Here is a 27,458-nt window from a genome sequence, read left to right as displayed (position 1 = left end):
TATTTGTATCAATCTCTCGAGTTATTAGTGATAGTATAGAGATTTTTCATTATTCAAGATAAGGTGACAGTGGGCATCATTCTGATTGCTTAAATGGGTTCATTGGAGGAATGCGTACTCGAGTTAGAGAAAAAGATGTATTTAGTCTCATTTTTCTCTCTTGAAGCACTTTTTTTCGCATCATTTTTAGAAGAAGATAACAATCAAAGGTTTTAAACAATATGTATAAAACTATTTTTAACATCTCTTCATCAGCATTTGCTTTCAAGTGGTTGAGATATTTACTTTTCACAATACAGTTTTTTAGAAATTTTACAGATCAGTTCTTTTATATTCGATAAAATCACCATTGTAGCCTTCGTGTTAAGTTCAAATAGAAATTGATGATTGTTCACGTTTGACAATGCTCGAGCATGTTTGAAAAAGGGGAAAACGGGATAAAGATTTTAAATGAGGGTAATGGAAAATAATGTTAAAAACAATCAAATGGAATAAAGTACACAAAAAATTGTTTGCAACAAAATTGCATTTTATCGTCTTTACAAAAGACCGATAAGTCGAGTAAATTTTAACAAAAATTTTATTAAAAAAAGAGATATGGCTCCCATCTTCCACATTCTGTTCTTTTCTTTTGCTCTTGTAAATGTTCGAAAAATTGTTGGTTTTTATTTGTAGAACATAAAGGTTCGTTAAAATTCCTCTCTTTGACAGTTTTGGTTTTGCTCATATAATTTTATGAAAATTGGATCAATTTATCTAATTTTAAATTAAATACTTGAAACTTTATTTATTCCCCCTTGGGGAGTTTAAAAATCGAAAGGGGGAAGGGCGTGACTAAAGAAGAATTTGATATTCGTTCCGGCCTTAATGTGGGTCAACAGTTAGCGATTAGCGATTAGCGCTTTAAGCTTGAAGCGATAACTTTTTTGGCACATTTAGCGTGTTTAATTAGCGATCGCTAAATTCGTATGAGTTAGCGATTTAATTAGCGGCGCTAATTTGTCAGTTAGCGATGCCAAACACTGTCCAAATCGATGAAGGTACTCCGTGTCCTGGAATATGCGCATCATAGCAATGGCTCATTGTATCCATAAGATGTTCTGTGAACTTGACTCGATATCAACGAATAGGACCGTAAAGTTCTCGATGGGGCGCTAAAGTCGATCGTTCTTATTAATTTTGGCGACTGTACTTCTCCGTTCAATATCTTGGCGACGAATGCAGCTTGTTGGATTTTTCGGCGGCGTTCAGGGGTATCTAATCCCAAAAGCTGACACCGGTCGGATAAGCAGGAAGCTGTTCAGGATGACGCCAAGGCATGTGTCGTAAAGCGAATCTGACGAACCGCTTTTGCACGCGTTCAATTCGTAGAATCCAATGCAGCTGATATGGAGCCCAGACAATAGCAGCGTGTTCAATTATTGATCGGACAAGAGCGCAGTAGAGGGACTTTAAACATAATTAATCTGTGAATTCTCGCGCCACTCTGCAGATAAAGCCTCATTGACGATTTGCTCTATTTATAACGGAGGATCGTTGGTTATTGAACGTTAGCTGCGAATCAAGTATAACTCCAAGATCGTTAACTTTAGAAACTCTGTTTAGCAACTGATTGCCGATGTTATAATCGTAAATAATTGGTGTTTTTTTTTTTGGGATGGAAGGTTATAACAGAACATTTTGGAACACTAACCGATGGTTTGTTATATCTACACCATACACTAAAGTGATCTATCAACATTTGAAGACGAGCACAATCAGCAACGCATTCCACTGACATGAATAATTTGAGATCATTCGCATATCTAATGCAGGATCCTTCATCTAAGCTGATCATTAATTGAAAAATAGAGTAAACAGCAACGGCCCTAAGTTGCTTCCTTGGGGCACGCCAGATCGGTTAGTAAAAGGATATGCTTTCACGAAACTTAATCCTTATAGAGCGTTCTGTTAGAAATCATCTTTTTTTTTTTTTTTTTTTTTTTTTTGTGATGGTCCCACAGGCCCATTGGGGACCTTCCTCCACCCCATACGCATCTTTAGGAGTGGGAGGGACAGTTTATCCTTTGGATAATATGTATTGTTTACCTGTTTTATCTATTTTGTACGACTTATTCGTCTTACTCCCGCGTATGTCCATCACCGTACAATTTCTATCTGATACTTCGTCAGATCTTCATCACTTCTATATGATCCTTTTTAGGATTAGTCTTTTTTTATATGGTCTGTTTTATGTGATTTAATGTCAACCTCTTAAAAATATTCAAGTTTGAACTTTCTTTGATGTTCTGTGGTAGGCTGTTATACATTTTCAGTCCGTTGTAGAACACAGAACGTTTGCTCATCTCTCTTCTCGTGTATGGTAATCTGAAGTCTTGAGCTCTCCTTGTATTGTACCCGTGTATGTCCATTCCGTACTGCAGACCTTCCAATAAATAAGATGGTAACATTCCTTTCTTCATTTTGAAGATGAAAATCAAGCTGTTGTAAGCAATCCTCTGTTTAACTGACAACCATTGTAACATATCAAGCATGAGAGCACTAGGAGTGTATCGGTTGCATCGTATCACCACTCGCATTATCTTGTTTTGTATTCTTTGCAGCCGCATTGTCTGCGTATCTGATGCATGAAGCAATATTGTAGCGCAATAATCAAAATGTGGCATAATTACAGATTTTATATAAATAATTTTCGACCAGAAAGTCATATATCTGCTTATCCGACAAAGTATTCCATATTTCATGGCAATCTTCTTAATAGTGTAGTCAATGTGAGCTATAAAATTTAACTTTTCATCTATCTGTACTCCTAAGTATTTGACTTGATGTACTCTTTCGATTGCAAACCCATCAATCAACAAGTTTGAACAATCTCCGATTTTGCGATTACCAATAATCATCCAGTGGGTTTTATTGAGATTCAGACACAATTTTCTCTGTTTCAGGAAATCTGCAATATTTTTCAAATCAGCATTTGCTTTTTGTATAACAAGTTCTAAATCATTACCGCTCCAGTAGGAGACTGAATCATCCGCAAATAGTTTTAGACGACCGTATTGTAAACAATGTATCATGTCATTGATGTACAGAATGAATAACAAGGGACCCAACACACTTCCTTGGGGGACACCTAAGTTATTTTCTCTGAATTGCGAATAAGATGAACCAAACTTTGTTCTTTGCATTCTGTTATCTAGATAACTCTTAAACCAGTTAAGCACAGTTCCATTGATACCAACTCTTTGTAACACATTTATCAGAAGCGACCGATCGATTGTTTCGAATGCTCTTTTGAAATCCAGAAACACAGCAACTGTGTAGCTACCATTTTCAATGTTGATCTTCCAGTTCCTAAGTAGCAAATTCACAGCAGATTCTGTCGAATGATGTTTTCTGAATCCAGACTGCTCGGCAATAAGTATTTTCTTAGACTCAATAAAGTGTAAAAATTGCTTTTTTACTGCTAATTCTAGCACTTTTTCTTGGATTTCCAACATGTTTATCGGACGATATAATGTTGCCTCTCGTGCATTTCTCTGTTTTTCAATAGGAACTACAGTTGAACACTTCCAAGTATCAGGTACAATCCCTGTTAGAAGACTGTTGTTAATGACATCTCGAAACGGACTCGCTAGAACAGATAAAGAATCTTTAAAAACCCTTAGAGAGACATTTTCAATACCCGCCGTGGGTTTCATATTGTTCACTATTTCATTGAACTCTTGGGTGTTTATTGTATCAAATGTGCGAAAGTCTCCGCCATTGTGCGTGATCTGGTTCAAGCAGACAATAGAGCTTGTCGGGATGCTATCATGAATTTCCATGACACTATCGATAAAGAAGTCATTAAACTTCTTTGCAATTTCAGATTCATCTGTGATTTCAGTTCCACTAAACGAGATCGATTCAGGTTTGGCACCACTTGGATTCATTAAACGCTTTATCGACTTCCACATTAACTTTCCATTGGTTTTGTTCCTCTCTAGCTCGTCTTGAATAGATTGGTTTTTTGCATCTTTGATTTTACGCGAGTATTCATTCCTTACAATTTTGTAATTACGCCAAGTTCGTTCGCATTTAGTTCTTAAAAACTTTTTATAAAGATTATCTCTACGCCTTTTTATCTCACTAAGACCTCTAGAGTACCAGTTAGTACCCGAACCAGTACCATTTAGTACCAGTTTTTGACGATTTTTTTTTTGTTTTACCAGTGCATTAACACTATTTTTCAAGAGCAGATCAATACGTCTTACCAACTCATTGAAGTCTGCGCATCTCAAAGTGGGCAAACCTGCCTCAAGAAGCTGACGTAATTCGCTGCTTTCATAATGACTCCAATCATTTACTATTTTATGGATCTCGGGTACGACATCGTCAAGTCCTAGCCCAGCATAAATATTTATTGACTCATGGTCAGATACACGATAATCCGAAATAATAGTCGCTTCAGCCTTGTCCACATTTGTGAAAACCAAATCTATTCTAGTACTGCTGGATACCGTTATTCGAGTGTCTGCAGTGACAATTTGCCGGAAACCGTATGCTTCCATAACACGTTTCAAATCTCGGCACTCTGTTTCTTTATTAAAATTTATATTGAAATCACCACAAAAGATATTATCGATTTCATCTACAACAATTTCATTAAGCCAATGATTTTCAAGGATGTCCAAGAAACGAAGATTGCTTGCGCTCGGCGAATGATAAATTCCTCCAATGACTGTTTGTCTTTTTCCATTGTTCAGTTTTGCTGCTAAAATCCAATTCATTTCTATGTTGGCATTAAGCAAGATGTCTATTTTGTAGATGTTTAGAACGAATATTGAAATACCTCCAGTATGCCTTGAATGAGAAAAGCAATGTATTGTGGTGTAGCCTATTATGTTCAAAGAATTCAAATTTAAGTCTTCAGTCAAATGAGTTTCGACTAAAACTACAACCGTCGGCTTTAATTCCTTAATCACTATGCAAATTTCATCAAAGTTATTGATTAAACCGCACACATTAAGATATAAAATGTCAGATTTGGATTGCTATTTACCATAGTCTATGAATGTTTTAGCTTTGGAAACTTTTCGTTTGTAAATTTCACAATCATAGCTCCAAGCTGGGTGACAAGTATCTAAATGATTCTCCAAATCAGTTTTTATTGTACTATTGAATTTGACACAGTTGACACACTTTTCATATTGGGAGTTGCACTCCTTGCTTTCGTGACCTTCACCACATTTAGCACAACAGATTGATTCTTTACAATGCTCAGCCTTATGTCCGAATTTCCAGCAATTGCAACACCTTAATACGCTTACTGCTTCGAAAATTTTGCATCTTTCCCATCCAACATTAACTTTACCCCGTTTAATCAATGTCGAAAAAGTGTCTGCATCAACTTCAATTGTAGCTACCATTGGATTATATTTCCACTTTTTATTGTTTTCCATTTTAACCACAGTAATTTCTGACTCAGACAAATTATTCTGTTTCTGCAATAATTTTACAAATTCCTGTTCATCAAATTTTTCGTCTTGTTCAAATCCTACTATCTTGAGCTTAGGTTTGGCTGGTTTTTTAACCTCAACTATGTACTTTTTCCCGAAAACCTTCTGGGCATGAGCCACGAACTTATTTGCCATTTCTTTTGTCCAGCATCTTACAAAAACTTCTCCTGTGGACTCAATGTAACGAACTGCTTTCACGCCCAACGATACTGGGTCTAATGATGACTTTAATTCTTTACGAGTAACTTCAATTTTTTGTTCAGTAGAGGGTTTTAAACGAACTGTTTCTTCTAACTTTATAAGCGAATTTTTTGTGCTCTTATTTTCTTTTGTATCAGGTTCATTCCTGACTAATTCAGTCTTATCTACTTGATTTTTATTAGTTACTCTAGTATCTATTGAATTCTGAACGCCAGTTGATTTCACTACGTTCGAATAGGATATCGTTGAGATTTTGTCATTATCATTCAGTTTACGTTTTTTCGAATTCGAACGCAAATGATATCGAACAACTTCTTTACTAGGATTATTTTCAAACTTAGAGTCTGATCCCAATTCCCTACGAACAATGTCTTGAACTTGATTTTTAAAATCTGTTTGACAAACCATTTTTTTATCCAACAATTCAATTTTAGCGTCAACTACTTTGATCATTTCAATTAAATTATTAAAATTTTTGTCGAAACTTGAATTTCCCAAACAATCATTACAAACGAAAACAACATTCTTATTTTTCTCAACAAATTCGTAGTTTGAACACACCGCTTCTGGCAAACAGCTGACGTGGAAAGCCCTCTTGCAAAAACCATAACAGAGAACTTCATCAGCTGTTGCCAATATTCTCCCCGAGCAACAAGCACACAGCTTACCACTCATTCTCTCGCGTTCATCCATCCAGGCACTCACTAAACGCATACACTCGCACACATACGGGAGCGGCTAACGCCGCGTATTCCCAATACAATAGCAACGATCGAAAGTGATCGTAACCACAAACAAAAACGAAATGAAAAAATACTTAGCCGCGGTAATGGAGTCCTGATTATCCAGCGATCCAGCTCAACTTTTTCCGAGCAATTGGGGGCCGTTGTCCGCAGGAACCACTTTTCATTGACTCCGAATAACAATGTTCACAATTAGCACAATGAAGGACACAAAAAGATCCACATTAAAACTGTTTTGCACTAGGAAAAATAACAAAAACTCGGCACTAAAAAAAACAGTACATCACATCAGCTCTTCTTCTTCTTCTTCTTTTTTTTTTCATCTCAGCCAATCAATCATGTTGCCATGCACACCAAGCTTGGCAAGCTTAGCAAGTAAAACTCTATGATAGATTGTATCGAATGCAGCTTCTATGTCAGTATAGACAGCATCAACTTGCATTTTCCTCTCCATCTGTTTCAGGCAATACGATGTGTATTCCAATATATTGGTACACACCGATCTACCCGGCATGAACCCATGTTGTTCGACTGCAATGTACTGTGATGATGCTCGTAATAAAGCCTGACTAACGATTATTTCGAATAGCTTGGATCCTGCAGACAAACTAGTGATGCCTCTGTACTGTTTCACGTTATGTCGATCTCCATTTTTAAAAACTGGAAACATAAACGATCATTTCCATATGTCTGGAAATTTCCGTTATTGGAAGGAACAGTTAAAGATTCGGGCTAGAGGTGATGCTACAGCTTCAATGCAGCGGCAAAAAATAGCAGAATGAATTCCGTCAGGTCCCGATGCTAAAGAGCTTTTAAGTTTCCTCGCAGCTATTACGATATGTTCTTGATTGATAATAAAAGTATTGAAATCGATTGCATCGACGGGGACATGATTTGTGGCTTCGGTGCACTCACGTTCAGAAGAAATGGTATCCAAGAAAACGGACCGAAAATGTTCCGCAAACCAATTACAACACGATTGTGGAGAGTCAGCTACAACTTCCTGGTAAAATACTGGTGATGGAGTTGAATTGGATTTCCGTTTAGAATTGACGAAGTTCCAAAATCTTCAAGGGTTATTGCGTAAACCAGATTGTATGCGTAATACATGCAGCTTGTACAGTGAGATATTCAATCTACGATAGGCTTTGCTGGCTATTTTATACTGTGATTGTGAGTCTTCATTCCGGCTTTTACGAAGTCTACGTAAACAGGCATTTTTATCACGTCGCAGTTGCCGAAGAGTGGGTGTGCACCAAGCGGGTGAAACAGGTGGTTTAAACTTAGGCACATGTAGATTTAGCCAGTAGTTGATCATGCTGCAAAATAATTCAGTCATTTTGTCAACCGATAAGTTGTCGAAGAGTGCATCCCAGTCAATGATGCTCAAATATTGCGAAAGGAGATCAAAGTTTATCTCTCGAAAATTTAGTTGCCTAATACAATGTGTCGATAGGTTTGATGGAGCCTCGTTGATAACCGAAGCAGCGAGTAGATCGAAAACGATGGGAGGATGGTGCAAGTCGATCGATACTAATGCATCAGAGGCCCGGCAAACGTCAATCTGCTCGTCACTGGAACCGAAAACCAAATCCAATATCCGTTCATTGTGATTGAATTCGGCCAAGCTCAGCGAGTTTGTGCCGTCAATCCATGATGCAGCAGCAGCACTTAGAGTTGTAACGTTAAGCAACTTGACCCCAATGTCATTTTTTTCCATAGCAAACGGGGCTGATTGTAATCACCACAGACCAGCACATTTTCATCTTCAGAAGCCAGGGTGCATAATTCGCGTAAAGAAGTCATGTGGGACTCGAAGACCTGGACGGATGTACTTCGATGTTGAAACGATACCACTTCAATACACGGCTCTAGGTGATAAAAACGGACACGAAATATTCACTGTTTGACAGTTCGCAATAACAAACTAATTTAAATAATTAAAATGCTCTAACTAAATATCTATATACAAAATGATGTAGATATATGAGTTCAAACGAATATGCAAAATGATAAAAATTGATAGGCACGTGAAAATTCTTTCGCATTTCGAATAGTAAATTGCTCAAACCATATGCTTCACTGAATAAAAAGTTTAGATTCCAAATACAACACAGTGTGGGAATATTAGAACCCACATGTCAACTTTCTGAACACTATTTTATTTATTGATGTACTCATTATTTTTTTTTTTTCAATTTCATATATCACAAAGACTTTGAAATAATCTAAGAATAAATAATCTCAATAATCACGTTTATTTTAACTACCTTAATAAGTTTGGTCATGTCGAAAGATCAATTAATTTCTCTCTTCGCTCTTGTTGAACGGCATGTGGAAAATTAAGCTTTAAGGTTATGTCGAATTTGTATTTCAACTCCTCGTGTTTCAGCTTAGTGTGCAGCTTGAAGTTCCTCACAATATAGATGAACATTATCTTCATACTGATCATGCCGTACCGTTCACCTAAAACGAAAAAACAAAATTGTCAATTAAAGCCTTCTCGGAATTATGTTTTATCAAACCTACCGATACAATTCCTTGCTCCAATACTAAACGGTAGAAAGGCGTACGGATTGCGATCCTTCACTCGTTCGGGCAAGAAGTTATCCGGATCAAACTTTTCCGGATCCGGTCCCCAGAATGCCTTTTGCCTGTGGAGCGCATGCAGCGAGACGAGGAAAGTTGTTCCAGCAGGGACAATAATTCCATCAAGTTCAATGTCCACAAGATTTTTGCGCCCGATGTTTGGTCCCACTGGACAGTGACGAAGCGTTTCCTTGAGGAACATCTCCGTGTAAGTTAGTTTTTTCAGCAATTCTGGGGTAATCTCAACGCTTTCGTCCGGACAGATTTCGTTGATTTCTTGGAACACTTTTTCCTGAATTTCTGGGTATATAGCCAGGAAAAGAGCAGCGTGTGCTGTTACGTTTCCGGATGTGTCACTACCCTGTAAAAGTTTTAAAATTTGGGAGCAGTCGAGTAAAGATTTTTGATAAAAGGCTTACAGCTGCCAACAAGGTGGCCACATTGTGGACGATTTCCTCCTCAGAAAATGGTTCCATCTTGGATGATTCCGACAAAAACTGATCAATGAAGATGACCGGCTTTCGCAGTGGTTCATCCGTTTCCGAGTCGACATTGTTGATGGCGGTTGAGCCACTGGCGGTTTCCCTTTGCATTTTTGCTCGATGATCTTTCATGATCTGTTGGTATTTTGTTGAAACATTGTTAGTAAATATAAAAATTTCAATTAAATCTGATCGCAAAAAAACCTCACCTGCACGGATAGTTCAACAATCCGTTTCCGGCAAGCCTTTTCTTTCCAGTAGTTCGAGGACAGCATGTAAACAATGTCAAAATGGTGATGTAGGTTCAAAAATCTCGCGCTCACCAGATCCATGGCCCTAGTCAAAAAGAATTATCAGATAGTAGACCTTAAACATCAGGAAAAAAAATCAACTTACACATCGGTATAATGGATCAGCTCGTCCAAATCCTTGTGCTGCAGAACGTCTCCGCCCATCGTTGTTACACAAACCATTTCAGCACTTGCTCGCAAGGTGTACTTGAACAGATCGATGGTGGCTCCATCTTCATTTTGTTTGAGGCGTTTGATCATCCGTTTGCAGCAAGTATCGAAAAGCGGAATGAAACTGTGCAGGATTCGGAGGTTGAATGTGGGGTTGGCTGCCTTCCGGACCCGCTTCCATTGGTGATCTGTAAATTGAAAAAGTTTTCTTGTGATTTTTAAACAGATGAACATCAGCAGAAGTTTTTACAGCATTGGACCTGAGACTCAATATTTCAGAAGAATTTTTTATCATTTGTGTAAAAAATATATACCTCAAATACGGAAATTATTTAATGGAAGTATGACAATGAAAGATATTTTAGCAATCATTTGGTTGTATAAATTGTTATATACCTACAAACAATTCTTTTGATTTTGAAAAACATGATGGTCGTTACTGTCTATCGACTTTTGATTGTCTCTTTTATAAAGACTTTTAACCTTTGATTGGTACTACTCTTAAGGCCGCAGGTTGCTAAATTTAATCCATCTAGACTAGCAAAGCAGCTGAAATTGCCCAGAAATACAATATGGCGCGTTATCCAACGATATAAGGAAACATTGACAACGATTCGGAAGCCTCAAGAAAATCATCGGAGTGAAATTGTCGACCGGAAACTGCGTGGTAAGATTTTGAAGACGATTAAGAAGAATTCCGGACCTTGATTTGGCCTGAAAATTCGATGCTTCCCATAGTACTGTGAGGAGAATTCGACTCTGGGAAGGAATTGAGTTGTATCGAGCTAGCAAACAGTCGAATCGGACCAAAAACAATTGATTTGGCAGGGCATTTGCAGCTAAGGCAAAAAACAACGAAAGTTTTCGTTACAAATAAGAGAATGGCGTTGGAACTATACCAAAAAGACTGTCTCCAAAAACGAATTTTGTCGCTAATTCGATCCCACGACCATCCCGTGATGTTTATAGCCAGATTCAGCTAGCTGTCATTGCAGCAAGAACTTTCAAGAATGGTATGCAAAGAAAGGGATACAGTTTGTTCCGAAAAATCTTAACTCACTCATCTGCCCCCAGTTTCGCCTTATTAAGAAGCATGGGTGGCAAAACTCCTCAGATCGGCTTGTCCAGTGAAAGAGAGTGCAATTTTTTTTCGTCTGCTCCCCCAATCGGTGCGGGGAGAGATAAATCGCACTGAAATGAAGAGTGAGATTGTCAATACATAAGAGTGAGCGAGAGCATTCATATCCGCTGATGAAGAGAATTCCCTTCTCCGAAAAAAATTGTTGCGCAATGTGCTGAGGAGAATTCGAGAGCTAACTCATGTTTATTCTTGGTACGTTCACGAGAAAAGATGCTATTTTCCGAATCAAAGCTCCCAGCGGTGTCCTGATTTTCTAGAAGCCGTCCTGATCTTAATTGCTATTGATTTTGCAATAAAAACAGTTTAACCTCTTAAACCAATGGTAATGATGAACGGTGTTTTTCGGTATAAACTAAAAGCCACCTAACTTCATATCTCTTCTGCTGCATAAATTAAGGCGTATACTGCACCGATATTTCGCCTTAATTTATGCAATCTAAAAAGAGCTGCATTTCATTTCCACCAATCTACTGGGGTCCTGAAAAATCCTGGTTTTTGTTCTTCGAGGTGTCCTAATTTTTTGATGAAACCACCTGTCACCTCTTCTTCGAACGCTACCTTTTGCAAAAAAAATTCAAAACAGCTAACAGCAGTAGGCATGGTAGCGGAGTAGAAATTGTTTATATTTTTTCTACGTTGTGTGGTGGGAGTCTAAATATTATTTTCTCTCTTTACTCTGAAGTGTATGACTGAAACACAGGGCGCTCTTTGTTTAGAATTCTTTTTCTCCCACTCGGATGCAAATGCTCTCACATTTGCCGTCCGAGTCACTTACAGCTCGTGTAAACTCGGGTAACGAGTGGAGCACGATCAGCGAAAGAGGATTACACTCGGAAGCCGAACTGAAAACAGTGTAGGTTACTCCCGGCTCTTTGTTGTTTGAGAAGAGCCGACCAACCCTGTTAAGAAGTATTGGGCAATCATGAAGAGGAGACTCAAGGCAAAGAGAAAGGTTTTCAAAGACATCAATCAGATGAAGACCTAGTAAATAAAAGGATACTTTTTATTTTCTTATACCTTATCTGTAAAGTACGAGAATTTTAACGAACTTTTTAAAGAATTTTTTTTTTGTAGAGAAATGAATCCAGCTTAGATGAAATTTCAGGGACTAAATAAGAGAAAATTGATGTTGAAAAACATGCGAAAAAAAATCGCCTTGTCTCTCGGTAGGACTTTAACCCACATCTTGCGCCTCTCCGGGGCCCATGTTTTAACATTCTACAACAGGAGACCAACCTGGCGTATGAATATTACACTGGTTGAGTGTCGATGTCAATCGGAATGAAGGGAATAGCTCTCCCATGTGATCATAATCATTTTTCTTGGTCTATTTCTATTCCCATCATTTCATCTTACGGAAGTTGGAATCAAGTTTGGACATTTTTAAGCACGGCAAGATTTGCATTGCCTTCTCATATACTCACATGCTTTTCAACATTAATTTTCATCTTGTCTAGTCCCTGAAATTTCAACTTACAGTTGGATTCATTCCTCTACAAAAAAAAGGTTTCGCTGACTGAATGTTTGAGTCAAGACCCATCTCTGGGTCGCTGTTTAAAAATATTTTTAAGTAACTTTGATCCAAATTAATTTTTGGATATAAGCAAAACTGAAATCACACTGATTTTCAGTCTTCAACAAATTAAAATTTGATAAACAAAATAAAACTTAAGAAATTCAGTTATGTATGTCCGAAATACTTGTAACGTTATATTTTCGAATTTCTAAAACTTGTAGAATTTACCTTTTTAAATCAATTTTTCCTCTAAAGTTTGGTGGAATTTTATTCATTGATTGAATCAAGAAAGACAAACAAGTTAAAAATCTTGTCTTTCATGATGTTTTGTTTGTTCATCAAATATCAATGATTGATCTCATTCAGATCTGATTAATTTTTGAGCTAATAAATACATACCAACAAAACTAGATTGAAACAAAATCGAACTCAGGAAGCTTTTTTTTTTCAAGTCACAATCATTCAAACATTGGCATATAAAATGTTGCTAAATTTTATAGTTAAAATTTTCAATTGTCAGACAACATTATTGAAAAAGTAACCTTCTAAAAACTAATTTTTTTCCATCTAAATGATGTTTTTAATTTTCCAACAAACTTTAATAATTTAACAGTCCCATTTCTAAATTTTAAAAATAAGTTTGTCTTTGTTTCTCAATTCTGAACTTCTGTGCTTTTAACACATGATTTTCTTAGAAGCCTTTAAAACTTAATTTAAAAAAAGAAAGAACATGTTTTGTATTATTTTTCCTTGACCCATTATTGAAATTGACGGCGACAACATATTCAGATACATACAAGATTTTACCTCTATTTATATATTATTTAATTTTTTTATAGATCTTGATTTTGATATGTAAAATTCGAAAATTTATTCAAAGTTGCACCACCAAAACTAAGTATTCATGAACAATATTAAATAAATTTGTACTTTTTGTGTTTTCAGTATTTCAAATAAGTACTTAGAACTACATATTTTTGTTTTTATCAGTTTTTAAGTGATTGCTCAAGAAATCAATTCTCAACCTGGACTTTGTCTGAATCAAATATAAAAAATGATCATATTCAGTTATTTTAGCACTAGCCCTCTTGAAACAAATTTTAATATATTCTTCATTTAATTAAATTCAACTATATTAGCTACTAGGTACCTATGTGTTATGCATAAATTCCCTTGAATTAAAAATTGAAATTTTCTTCCTGTTCGAGAATTTTGATTCCAAATTGTGTTTAATTATTTTCTTTTTTAAATTCATATTTTATGCCTGACTAGATCCAAAAATTATTTTGGAGTTTGAATTCTATTTCTTTGAATTATATCTGGTTTCATTTTTGACCCTCCAAAGCCGTTTGGGTCAATATGACCCGAAGCGCAGATTCAAAGCATCTTAATCATCATTCCAATATGCTGAGAAACTGAAATTTTTGAGAGATTAAATATGTTCTATGAAAATGTAGATGAAATTAACGAGAAAAAACTAATATTCAAGTATGGAATATCGGTTCATTGAGAAATGAGATAGGGGAGATGAGGGCATAACGAGCACCCAGGGCATAATAAGCACTCCTTTTTTCTTCATAAGTACGTATTTTCTTAAACAAATTTTCATAAGGACTTGTTTCGTACTACCTATAGTAATAATTTTTCACCAAAAAAGAAATATCCTTTTCATCTTTACAGAAATATTAAATAATAACCAGCTAGGTTCTCAAGTGAAGAAAATATTATAATTTTTGAGCACCACCAAATAAGCCTTTATGACCTTTAAATCATCTTGATCTGAAATGTACGCACTGCAACATGATCTACACACTGTTTCTCAATTTTCAGCATCATAAAATTTTTGATTTTTCACTTTAATCAATTTTAAAACGCGTTTTTACTTTAATTTGTTCACTGGAGGCGAACAGAGCACTATCAATGAAGGCATAATGAGCGTTTTCTGACGGGGAATCTAGCAGCGAATTCAACTCGATGAAGTCAACTGAATAAAAGAGCTACAGCTTGACTTGTTTCGTCAAACAAAACACCAGAAACATAATGTATGAGCAAGTGTTAATTATTTGAATTCTATAAACATACCTAGATTATTTTGTTATTGCTTTGTTTGATGAATCTACCCTTCACCGTTTAGTGCAATCATGATCATATATGATAAATGAAAAAAAAAATCACCTCCACCAGAAATCGAACTCGAGCCTACTGATTACTCTCCGACATCTAACCAATAGGCCAAATCGTCAGACGATACAAGTCAAGCTGTAGCTCTATTATTCAGTTGACTTCATCGAGTCGAATTTGCTGCTAGAATCCCCGGCAGAAAACGCTCATTATGCCTTCATTAATGGTGCTCATACTGCCTCGGGGGGTTTCTTATTATGCCTCTACAGTGACTGGTTTTCAGCTTTCGGCAAAATTTTTTAAAATGCATTTTTAAACGTTTTTATCTACTTTTTCAAGTTTCATCCAATTAGGCAATAGACTATTTGAGTGTCTGAACACGAAACAATGATGTAATTCACATATTACAGCTGTTCTCTATGGTTAAATAAGCATTTTCCTTAAGGTGGCTATTATGTCCTCATCTCCCCTACAGCTTTGTAAAGACAAAATTGGATGTCTTGAGTTAGATTTGTTTTCTACCGGAAAATCCGGAATAGTGGTCGAAATGTTCATTGGACCCCCCCCCCCCCATATTTATACATCATCAAATAGATGTCTTCTTAACAACTCCAGAGATCAAAGTAGCACTCAAATACTCTCAGTTGTCAGAAATTATAAGCAATTTAAAAATAAAATTGTTTTTTTGGACTTTTTTTCAGTTGGAACCAACTACAGACATCCTTGTAGAACAAATTCACTTTATTTTAAAATATTTAGAAACTAGAATAAATAACCTACACAATGAATCCAAAATCATAAAAATCGGTCAACATTTGCGGCCACAGGAATAACAACAAATCAAAAGTCAAATTTCCCCGAAACTTATATTTTGCGAACAGCTTTGGAAGGTTCAGGTTATTTATTTCAGCACTGATTTTTATGTCCGAAGATTTATTGTTTTACTGATTCTTGATCCATTGAAATTTTAATTCGTACTCGTTTTCTGGTGTTTTGCTTATTTTGATTTCAAATTTGTTAACTAGACTGTTAAAAATATATTTTCAAGCTTATTTATCATTCAGAATAAGGAATATTCTGAACAATTTATTAATGACTTCCGGAAAAAGTGTATATTTGAATGTTTCTTTCTGATTCATTTTGAATGGTCTCAGTAAAATTCATTATTTACTCGAGTCTTTGTAATGATCATAATTAGGAAAATGGTTTTGGAAACCAATTCTCTTATTATTATTTCTAGCTAAATTTGAATTTTGAAACCCCCTTCTCCCATGGATGGGTCATTGGCATGGGTCGGCAAGAAGTAGTCCCATTTATTGCACCGTTGAAAACACAATCAAACAATCAAACAAAGCTGATGATTGGAGATATTATCGCATCAGCACTAAATTTTACTGCGGAAGTCCAGACTTCTAACTTCCGATAAAGAAAAATGATTAACTAGATTGCCGGAAGCCTGTGTTTTGCTGTCAGTTCACCAACGAGGTTTCTAAAATTTGATTTTAATGCACAATATGTCTTTTGCAGTGTTCGGCATCGTTAACTGAAAAAATAACGTCTTTTGGACTGAACAAATATCAAATTCTTCTTTTATTACCCCAATTGTTCCAATAAATCAGAAGGGGCAATTAATAAAGTTTGATGAAAGTTTCACATGAAAGTTTTTATAAATTTTTCGAACATTTTAACAAAAACAAGTGCAAGCAATAACTTATAGAAGATTGGAGTTTTATCAACTATTGTTTTCATTATGTTTTCAAATTTTCGATAAAAATTTAATCGATTTATCATTTTTGTGTACTGTAGATAGAATCCAATTTTATCGCCTACTATCTTCTGTGCAATTTTTTTTTCTAATAAATTAAAATGTTTGCATAAACCGCGATAAAATATACTCATAAAAAGCTTATTTTAGCGAGTTCAGTATGATTTTTTAGCACAAAATGGTAGTTTAGATTCTCCTCTATCGATGTGTCAGTATTGTCTTATTTATTTTACTCTTTTTGGTGACACCTTGTTAAAAGTGTTTTAAAACTTACTTTGAAATAAAAAGAGAGCTAAATTGTGAAATTTTCACGACACAGCGGTATTTTAGTTATAATTCATACTTGCCATGGCCAATCACAACATTCGAATTAAATTGGTAATATTTTCCAGGCTTAAAATGTTAAAGATTTTCCAAAACACGAGTGGCGCGTATTAGCCACATGAGGCGTTATATGAACTTTCCTCCTAGGTTAAGAAGATGATTGTGGATTATGAATGCAGCTTGGAGTTCCTTCAATCAATGCATTGATTGCCAGAGTAGATTCATCAGATTCAAGAAGAGACTCCTAGTGGAATACAGCCTTGGACGCTTGTGTACGGCTTCAAATAACAATTTTGAGCTGTCTGTGGAGCTTTAAGTTTGAATCTTGTTCTGGTTGCGGCTCCCCAAATAAATACTTGGTGCTTAGATTTGGACTGTTTCACCTTTACAAATTGAATATTTCCATAAAAACTTAAACTTTGTTTTGGTCATACGCCACTGTGTTGTTTAGTTTGAGCTCGGCTTCACAGTTTTGAATCTTCATTTATACCTGTCAAACGATTTAAAATGAATCGGAATCAAAATTTCCAATTCACGACAATATCTTCCGTATCAAAATTCCAAATTCACCAATATACCCAACTGCAGGCTTCGAACTCTTTTCAGAGCCCAACAAGAGCGGTGTAAAAATCAGCTCCGCTCTTTGAATTTAGTTGTGAGCGGAGCAAGAGTGGTCGATAGGAGCGGAGTGACCATACACACAGGGAGCGTTTTTCGTCACTCAGAAAACACTCAAAATTGAAATGAGCGCTCTATAAGCGCGTCACCTAAAGAGTACTCCTAAGGTGTACACAATGTGCGTCCAAGTAATTAATTGATTTTGCTGTTCGCTTTGGTTCGTATCCAGCTGTTGGAAGATGAATCAAAAAGATAATAACATCAAGCCGGAATAGATGAGAACAATATATTCTAATATACTTTGGTTTAATATAAGTCTCTATCAAACAACAAACCAAACAAGTCACGCTTAGAACCGATCCGAAAGTTCTTTACCGGGTGAAACTAAATTGCTCCCCAACGGTAGTAAAGGTAGCATAAGTCATCTGCAGTATAGTGGTGCTGATTGAACATTGAAAGTTAATTTTGCAGTCCGCTAGCTAGTGTCGAGGGTGTTATCAACAAGATTTTTTTTGGATTTAGAATGTTTTGAATTCGTGAAATAAAATCAATACTCACTAGCCTATACTAGCAAAGAATGCCCCTAAATGTTTGTCAGAAACAAGTCGTTTTCATGGAGTTCTATGTGACTAACAATTGTTACAGGCTACAATTTTGACCAAAATATGCTTTTTTGAAAAACAGTATTTTTAACAAAATTTAAAATAATAACATATCGTCAACTGGGGCAACATGCAACACTTTCAACTAAAATGGCTTCTAAATAACCCACGTCCACAGATAATCATAACCTTAATACATCTAAAGTTTCAAGGTTGATGGGATATCAAATTGGCGCAGTCAGAAAAATTATTGGTTTTTTCAGTTATTTTTAATTTTCAAAATACATTTGATTTTCACTATACTAAGAAAAAGTGATAACATGCAACAAACTTAGTTTTAAATGAAAATTCTAATGAAAAAGTATATAAATGTATTGTTTTTGATAAATTTTTGATGCCATAAAAACCATTAAACATAAAAATACCAATTTCAGTAAATTTAGGATCTGTTGAAATTGATTTTTTGGGCATATAGTCTTAGCCACTGGCCCTTACAACCCGAACTGCGATGCAGTTCAAGTAGAGAAAGAAGAAGAAGAAGAAGAAATTTTTTTTGTCTTTATTTGAGAGGTTTTCAAGAAGAAATTGATTTTTGAATTTTTTTGTGAACATAAGGATGCTGCATACATTTAGGGGTAAAAAATACTAAAAAAATACTACAGAAAAATTAAACCAGAAAAATAGTTTGTAGGTGTTATCATTAAGCCAATCCGTCATACTAAGGAAAGTATTTTACGGCATCGAAAAATGTTAAAATTTGTACTGCTCGATTTTTTAAGTTATTTTTAATTTTTTTTTTTTTTTAAATTTGAATGAAAATGAAAAACTTTAAGATACTAACTTAAGATGTGAGAAATTATTTTATCATCATTTTGTAGGCATTGAAAGACAACTTGATTGCAAAAATTGACTTTGAGGGACTTTTTCGGTTTTCTGAAACATAGTTTAATATGCATTATGAAAATTCAAATGATTAACATGTGATTTTCAGCGAGCTGTGAAATTCTTAAATATTCCATATGAATCCCTTAGAGATCTAAAAAAATGGCAGTGCCAGATGTTTTATGCAATTTCTAAGTCAAGTGACATCAAACAGTTATCAAAATGTACGTACAAGTTTTTTTTAATTTGATAATGAAATTTTCCCCATTCATCTATTGTCATAATAATGTAGATATATGTTTTTGAGTAACTGTAAACAATTACTTTACATTACATAAATTTCATTAAACCATTGGAATTTGAATCTCGGCACCAAGCGCTTGCATGCTTTGCTTTCAAAGCGCTGCCTAAAGAATTCCATTGATGAGCGTCTTTTTTTGCTATGATGATGGGAAGGACGGTTTCCTAAAAACACACTTAATTTCCCTAAGAGCACGCTCTAAGAGCTACACTGACGGAGCACACATCACTCATGTAAGTGAGTGTCGAACATTTATTTTCCGGGAAGCATGAGCAGAGTGTGTGCGGTTTAGCGCTCACAAGAGCGTGGGTTCCACTCCTCTTTGTGAAGCTTTGCTCTTGCACTTATGAGTGACACCTCAGGAGTCGTCCGAAGCCTGCCCAACTGATAGCCAAAAATCACTCACATCTCGCACTAAAAAGCCCCAACTCGAACTCCACAAAATCGTACAGATACGGCTTATCCAGACACTTGGGATGGCTCAACACCTTCTGAATTAAATCCGGATGACTGAGAGCCAAATGAAACAGTGGTCCAGCCATGGCCACAAACATTCGCTCATGTTTCAGGAACATTTTGTTATAGTAATCAAATCGCCCAACCGCATCCCGGAAGAACATCGTCATGTCCATCCCCATGAACATGATATCGTTGATGTTAACCGGAATGTTCTTGGCAAAAGCCCTCCTGGCCCGAATTCGCCACCAGCTGCATCCGAGGGCCAGAACGATGGCCGTAAACAGAAGATACAGATGGATGGCCATTTTAAACACGGGAAATGGCCAGCCGATTCCGATAACCGAACTCTAGCGACACCAACTGATAACTGAAGATCAGAGGACTTCGAAAGTGAATAGATTGGCCATCCCCGTGGGTACGCTTCTTAATTATTCGAATTTGGTAACGGTTAGTGAAAGAGTCAACGTTTTCTATCGCTTTAGTTTACAGTTCGTTGGGTTTGAATTTTTAACCATTTCTACAACAATTTTAGGTGAGTCAGAGCCAGGTTCCGCAAAGGGGGGTTGGCTCAATGAAAATGAAAATTGATTTCCAAAGCCAACTTACTACTTATGAACATCAGGAAAAACATTGAAAAAAAATGTGCCATAAAATAGGGGAAAAGAAAACTATCTTAGGCGGAAAATGGTATTTTTAAGTGAAACAGACAGTGTACTAAAATCATCTTCCCAGATCCGACACAACCATACATCACGAACATGATGAGTACGTCCTTTGAGAAGATTTGTTACCTACAGAATCCGGAAGACGATCCAAACCAACTGAACTATCACCCGAAACAGTTCAAAGAACTCTGCTCTGCTCTATTTGAAGCCTTTTTTCTCCTCTAATAGCAGTGATTTGCAGAATTAATCGTTAATTACCCGTCTCTGACGCGTTTCGTTTTTTATTCTCTCGACAGCAGCAAATACATCTTGTTGTCACACTGAGGTTGACAGCGTACAAAATGTGTTGACACATTTTGCGTTTGACGAGGAAAATCCTCGGACTTCCCTTAAAACACAAAGGGACTTTTTTTTTAAGCTGTGCCTGGTTATAGTGAAATTCATTATATGTATCTTCTCATTTTCGAGACAGCTGGATGTAAAATAAAACACAAATTTTAAAGATGAACAATGAGCTGGTACAGTTTTCTAGTGTTTTTAACACTACACCCTGTCCCGCAGATTCCTCTGTCTGCGTCGAAAGATTTGTTCGGCTCAAATCGAACAACAGACCGAATGAGACATAGGCCGAAGATTATTTGGCCGATGGTTGTTTGGTCGAATGGACGATAGGCCGAATGGTCGTAAGGCCGGAAGATCACTAGGTCGAATGGATGTAAGGGCGATTGGACATTCTTTGACACTAGTCTGGGTGGATTGTGGGCCGAATGAACGTTAAATCGAAAAGGCGCATGGCCGAATGGCCATTAGGCCGAATGAACGTTATGCCGAATGCTTCGGCGCCGAATGTCACCCAAAAACCGTTAGACCGAATATTCGGCTTGCCAAATAGTTGCTTTATTAGTGGCTTTTTTCAAATTATTTGCTAAAACAATTAGAAAAAACTCTAATTTCTCTTTGAAAATTTCAAGATTGTGTTCAAAAACAATTTTCATACGATTTCAAAATGAACATACATTTTTAATTGATTCTTAGATTCGATTAATTACTGCTGCTGTGATTCAATGAAAACGTCAATCTTCAAAATTCGGCTATTTTTTTTCCTTTTCCTCTTGTTTGTTGTTGGCTTAGATTTTGTTCAGATATGCCCCTTCTTCAAACTTAAAAAATCGTCCTGACCGTGTGGTTTAAAGTATGGTATGCTTAAGGTTAAAGATCGTGGTTCTTTTGAACAACTGTTTTGACGATGTCTTGTTCATATTCGACATTCATCTAATTCGATATCAAAAAAGCAATTTCAGATTGCTTGGCACCTGTTTCGACGTGTTTTGTCTCAGTTTCCACAGGAATCCACTCTCTTTGCCCGTCTTTGGTGATAAAGGCCCTAGAAGCGATAAGTCATCTGATGTCCTTTTAGTTATTGGTGGCATTTAAAAAAAACACGAAAGACATTAAGATAGAAGAGATAGAATGAAATTAAAATGATCGCTGTTGAATTTCTATTAAAACCCGACAGAATATTCGACTGAATATTCGGCCGAATATTCGTTCGGCCGAATAGTTGAAAAGGTCACAATTCGGTATTCGACCGTTCGCCGAAAACATGCCCATTTGGCTAGCAAGCAATATCCAGCAATCATTTATCAAGATGATCAAAAATATGACGTCATAGGTTCGATGGGCAGTGGGCGCGCTCGTTTTCGACAAAATCTCGACGTTAGATCTGAATTTAAAAATTGTCAAAAATTAAAAAATTGACAAAACTGAAAAAATTTACAAAATTGACTAAAATGAAAAATTTGAAAAATACTAAATTGGAAAAATCGGCTACACTGACAAAGTTGACAAAGTTGACAAAAATGACAAAAATGACAAAAATGACAAAAATGACAAAAATGACAAAAATGACAAAAATGACAAAAATGACAAAAATGACAAAAATGACAAAAATGACAAAAATGACAAAAATGACAAAAATGACAAAAATGACAAAAATGACAAAAATGACAAAAATGACAAAAATGACAAAAATGACAAAAATGACAAAAATGACAAAAATGACAAAAATGACAAAAATGACAAAAATGACAAAAATGACAAAAATGACAAAAATGACAAATATGACAAAAATGACAAAAATGACAAAAATGACAAAAATGACAAAAATGACAAAAATGACAAAAATGACAAAAATGACAAAAATGACAAAAATGACAAAAATGACAAAAATGACAAAAATGACAAAAATGACAAAAATGACAAAAATGACAAAAATGACAAAAATGACAAAAATGACAAAAATGACAAAATTGACAAAAATGACAAAAATGACAAAAATGACAAAAATGACAAAAATGACAAAAATGACAAAAATGACAAAAATGACAAAAATGACAAAAATGACAAAAATGACAAAAATGACAAAAATGACAAAAATGACAAAAATGACAAAAATGACAAAAATGACAAAAATGACAAAAATGACAAAAATGACAAAAATGACAAAATGACAAAAATGACAAAAATGACAAAAATGACAAAAATGACAAAAATGACAAAAATGACAAAAATGACAAAAATGACAAAAATGACAAAAATGACAAAAATGACAAAAATGACAAAAATGACAAAAATGACAAAAATGACAAAAATGACAAAAATGACAAAAATGACAAAAATGACAAAAATGACAAAAATGACAAAAAATGACAAAAATGACAAAAATGACAAAAATGACAAAAATGACAAAAATGACAAAAATGACAAAAATGACAAAAATGACAAAAATGACAAAAATGACAAAAATGACAAAAATGACAAAAATGACAAAAATGACAAAAATGACAAAAATGACAAAAATGACAAAAATGACAAAAATGACAAAAATGACAAAAATGACAAAAATGACAAAAATGACAAAAATGACAAAAATGACAAAAATGACAAAAATGACAAAAATGACAAAAATGACAAAAATGACAAAAATGACAAAAATGACAAAAATGACAAAAATGACAAAAATGACAAAAATGACAAAAATGACAAAAATGACAAAAATGACAAAAATGACAAAAATGACAAAAATGACAAAAATGACAAAAATGACAAAAATGACAAAAATGACAAAAATGACAAAAATGACAAAAATGACAAAAATGACAAAAATGACAAAAATGACAAAAATGACAAAAATGACAAAAATGACAAAAATGACAAAAATGACAAAAATGACAAAAATGACAAAAATGACAAAAATGACAAAAATGACAAAAATGACAAAAATGACAAAAATGACAAAAATGACAAAAATGACAAAAATGACAAAAATGACAAAAATGACAAAAATGACAAAAATGACAAAAATGACAAAAATGACAAAAATGACAAAAATGACAAAAATGACAAAAATGACAAAAATGACAAAAATGACAAAAATGACAAAAATGACAAAAATGACAAAAATGACAAAAATGACAAAAATGACAAAAATGACAAAAATGACAAAAATGACAAAAATGACAAAAATGACAAAAATGACAAAAATGACAAAAATCAAAAAAATTACAGAAATTACAACACTACAAAAAAAAACAAAAATTACAAAAATTACAAAAATTACAAAAATTACAAAAATTACAAAAATTACAAAAATTACAAAAATTACAAAAATTACAAAAATGACAAAAATTACAAAAATTACAAAAATTACAAAAAATTACAAAAATTACAAAAATTACAAAAATTACAAAAATTACAAAAATTACAAAAATTACAAAAATTACAAAAATTACAAAAATTACAAAAATTACAAAAATTACAAAAATTACAAAAATTACAAAAATTACAAAAATTACAAAAATTACAAAAATTACAAAAATTACAAAAATTACAAAAATTACAAAAATTACAAAAATTACAAAAATTACAAAAATTACAAAAATTACAAAAATTACAAAAATTACAAAAATTACAAAAATTACAAAAATTACAAAAATTACAAAAATTACAAAAATTACAAAAATTACAAAAATTACAAAAATTACAAAAACTACAAAAATTACAAAAATTACAAAAATTACAAAAATTACAAAAATTACAAAAATTACAAAAATTACAAAAATTACAAAAATTATAAAAATTACAAAATTACAAAAATTACAAAAATTACAAAATTTACAAAAATTACAAAAATTACAAAAATTACAAAAATAACAAAAATTACAAAAATTACAAAAATTACAAAAATTACAAAAATTACAAAAATTACAAAAATTACAAAAATTACAAAAAATACAAAAATTACAAAAATTACAAAAATTACAAAAATTACAAAAATTACAAAAATTACAAAAATTACAAAAATTACAAAAATTACAAAAATTACAAAAATTACAAAAATTACAAAAATTACAAAAATTACAAAAATTACAAAAATTACAAAAATTACAAAAATTACAAAAATTACAAAAATTACAAAAATTACAAAATTACAAAAATGACAAAAATTACAAAAATTACAAAAATTACAAAAATTTCAAAAATTACAAAAATTACAAAAATTACAAAAATTACAAAAATTACAAAAATTACAAAAATTACAAAAATTACAAAAATAAAAAAAAGTTACAAAAATAAAAATATTACAAAAATAAAAAAATTACAAAAATTACAAAAATGACAAAAATGACAAAAATGACAAAAATGACAAAAATGACAAAAATGACAAAAATGACAAAAATTACAAAAATTACAAAAATTACAAAAATTACAAATATTACAAAAATTACAAAAATTACAAAAATTACAAAAATTACAAAAATTACAAAAATTACAAAAATTACAAAAATTACAAAAATTACAAAAATTACAAAAATTACAAAAATTACAAAAATTACAAAAATTACAAAAATTACAAAAATTACAAAAATTACAAAAATTACAAAAATTACAAAAATTACAAAAATTACAAAAATTACAAAAATTACAAAAATTACAAAAATAACAAAAATAACAAAAATTACAAAAATTACAAAAATTACAAAAATTACAAAAATTACAAAAATTACAAAAATTACAAAAATTACAAAAATTACAAAAATTACAAAAATTACAAAAATTACAAAAATTACAAAAAAAAAACAAAAATTACAAAAATTACAAAAATTACAAAAATTACAAAAATTACAAAAATTACAAAAATTACAAAAATTACAAAAATTACAAAAATTACAAAAATTACAAAAATTACAAAAATTACAAAAATTACAAAAATTACAAAAATTACAAAAATTACAAAAATTACAAAAATTACAAAAATTACAAAAATTACAAAAATTACAAAAATTACAAAAATTACAAAAATTACAAAAATTACAAAAATGACAAAAATTACAAAAATTACAATAATTACAAAAATAACAAAAATTACGAAAACTACAAAAATTACAAAAATGACAAAAATGACAAAAATGACAAAAATTACAAAAATAACAAAAATTACAAAAATTACAAAAATTACAAAAATTACAAAAATTACAAAAATTACAAAAATTACAAAAATTACAAAAATTACAAAAATTACAAAAATTACAAAAATTACAAAAATTACAAAAATTACAAAAATTACAAAAATTACAAAAATTACAAAAATTACAAAAAATTCCGAAAATCAAAAAAATTACAAAAACTGAAAAAATTACAAAAATTACAAAATTTACAAAAATGACAAAAATGAGAAAAAAAATACCAAAATTACAAAATTCACAAAAATTGCAAAATTTACTGAATTACAAAAATTACAAAAATTACATAAATTACAAAAAAAAATAACAAAAATAATAAAAAATACAAAAATTACAAAAAATTTTAAAATTACAAAAATTACAAAATCTACAAAAGTTAAAAAAGGACAAAAATTACAAAAACTACAAAAATTACGAAATGACAAAAATGACAAAAATTACAAAAATGGCAAATGATCAAAATGACAAAATGGAAAAAAAGATTGTTGCCAGCAACCAAATTTACAAAATTGAAAAAATGAGTAGAAAATTACCAAATTTACCAACTTGAGAAAATTTACTCTACTGATAAAATTGATCACATTGACAATATTAACAAAATTGTTGAATCTGGTGAAATTGTCATTCTTTTTAATTTTTTGCCATTTCTGTTATAATTGTCATTTTGACTTTTTTTATCAGTTTTTTTTTTCAATTCGATCGGAATAGCACATGGAATGTTTTTAAAAAAAAAGTCTGTCAATTTTGTCAGTTTGGCAAATATGGTTTTTTTTGACAAGTTGAGCAATTTTCTCAGTTTTTGTCACTTTTGTCACATTTGTCAGTTCTATTATTTTTTTCTTTCGATTTAGTTTTCTTTGCCATTTATATCCATTTTGCTAATTCTTTAATTTTTTTTATCAGTTTTGAACTATTTTTCAATTGAAAAATGTTTGAAAATTTAAAAAGTTTTAAAATTAACAATAGTACCAAAAATTTCGAAAATAGCAAACAGATGTGGCAAAATTGAGTGGGGAGTGAGAGTGGGGAAACGTGGGCCACTTTGAATATCTCAGATGTGTGTTGAGATAAAAAGGCAGATTGGCATCTCTGCCCTGTGTTGATGGCGTTACTTCCCACAAGAGGAAGAATAAAAGGTTGATTTTACGGTGAATTTATTGTTTTTCGTTGAGTTTTATTTGTTGGAGCTATTTTTGAAGATATTGTGTTCAGAAGAGTTGTGAAGTTCCAGTGAAAAGTGTTATCTGTGAAGCGCAATTTATGTTTTAATATTTGTATGATTTGTTTTCTTTGTGAGAAGCGAAAATGGCCGCAGTTCGAAAAGCCTTTAGAAAAGTAGCTAGTAATTTTTTGATATAAGATGGCGCTGTTAGGCCTTTTTTCTCAAGAAATTTTCTTCCCGAGATGGCGCTGTTATGGGTTTCCGAAAACTCATCAATTTCAAATGGAGATGGCGCATCTACAGCGCTTTTGAAGAAAGCTCAATATTTTTGTGCTGCCAGTTCATGAAAATTTGATGATCCTTATGGCTTTTTGATGACGACGAGTTGTGTATTTTCACCCGATAC

General features: G+C 33.0%; 1 protein-coding gene across 1 annotated transcript; it reads right to left on the bottom strand.

Moving 5' to 3' along the window:
• Window positions 1-8,726: 8,726 nt before the first annotated feature.
• Window positions 8,727-20,008, bottom strand: LOC129753613 (cytochrome P450 4c21-like). The gene is made up of 6 exons (XM_055749447.1): window positions 19,651-20,008; window positions 9,910-10,162; window positions 9,723-9,849; window positions 9,451-9,648; window positions 8,972-9,392; window positions 8,727-8,908 (listed from the first exon to the last, which is right to left on the bottom strand). The coding sequence occupies exons 1-6, from the start codon at window positions 20,006-20,008 to the stop codon at window positions 8,727-8,729; spliced, it is 1,539 nt and encodes a 512-aa protein (XP_055605422.1).
• Window positions 20,009-27,458: the final 7,450 nt, after the last annotated feature.

This window comes from Uranotaenia lowii, chromosome 3 (genome assembly GCF_029784155.1).
Source record: "Uranotaenia lowii strain MFRU-FL chromosome 3, ASM2978415v1, whole genome shotgun sequence".
NCBI lineage: Eukaryota > Metazoa > Arthropoda > Insecta > Diptera > Culicidae > Uranotaenia > Uranotaenia lowii.
This window is presented reverse-complemented; position numbering and strand designations above follow the sequence as displayed.

What these genes read in the sequence shown, in the direction of transcription:
- LOC129753613 (XM_055749447.1), bottom strand. Translation starts at nt 20,008, where the DNA reads ATGGCCATCCATCTGTATCTTCTGTTTACGGCCATCGTTCTGGCCCTC. An exon ending in GGGGCTTTTTAGTGCGAGAT is followed by an intron (nt 10,163 to 19,650) that starts GTGAGTGATTTT and finishes TTCAATTTACAG; the next exon opens with ATCACCAATGGAAGCGGGTC. An exon ending in TTGTTGAACTATCCGTGCAG is followed by an intron (nt 9,649 to 9,722) that starts GTGAGGTTTTTT and finishes AAATACCAACAG; the next exon opens with ATCATGAAAGATCATCGAGC.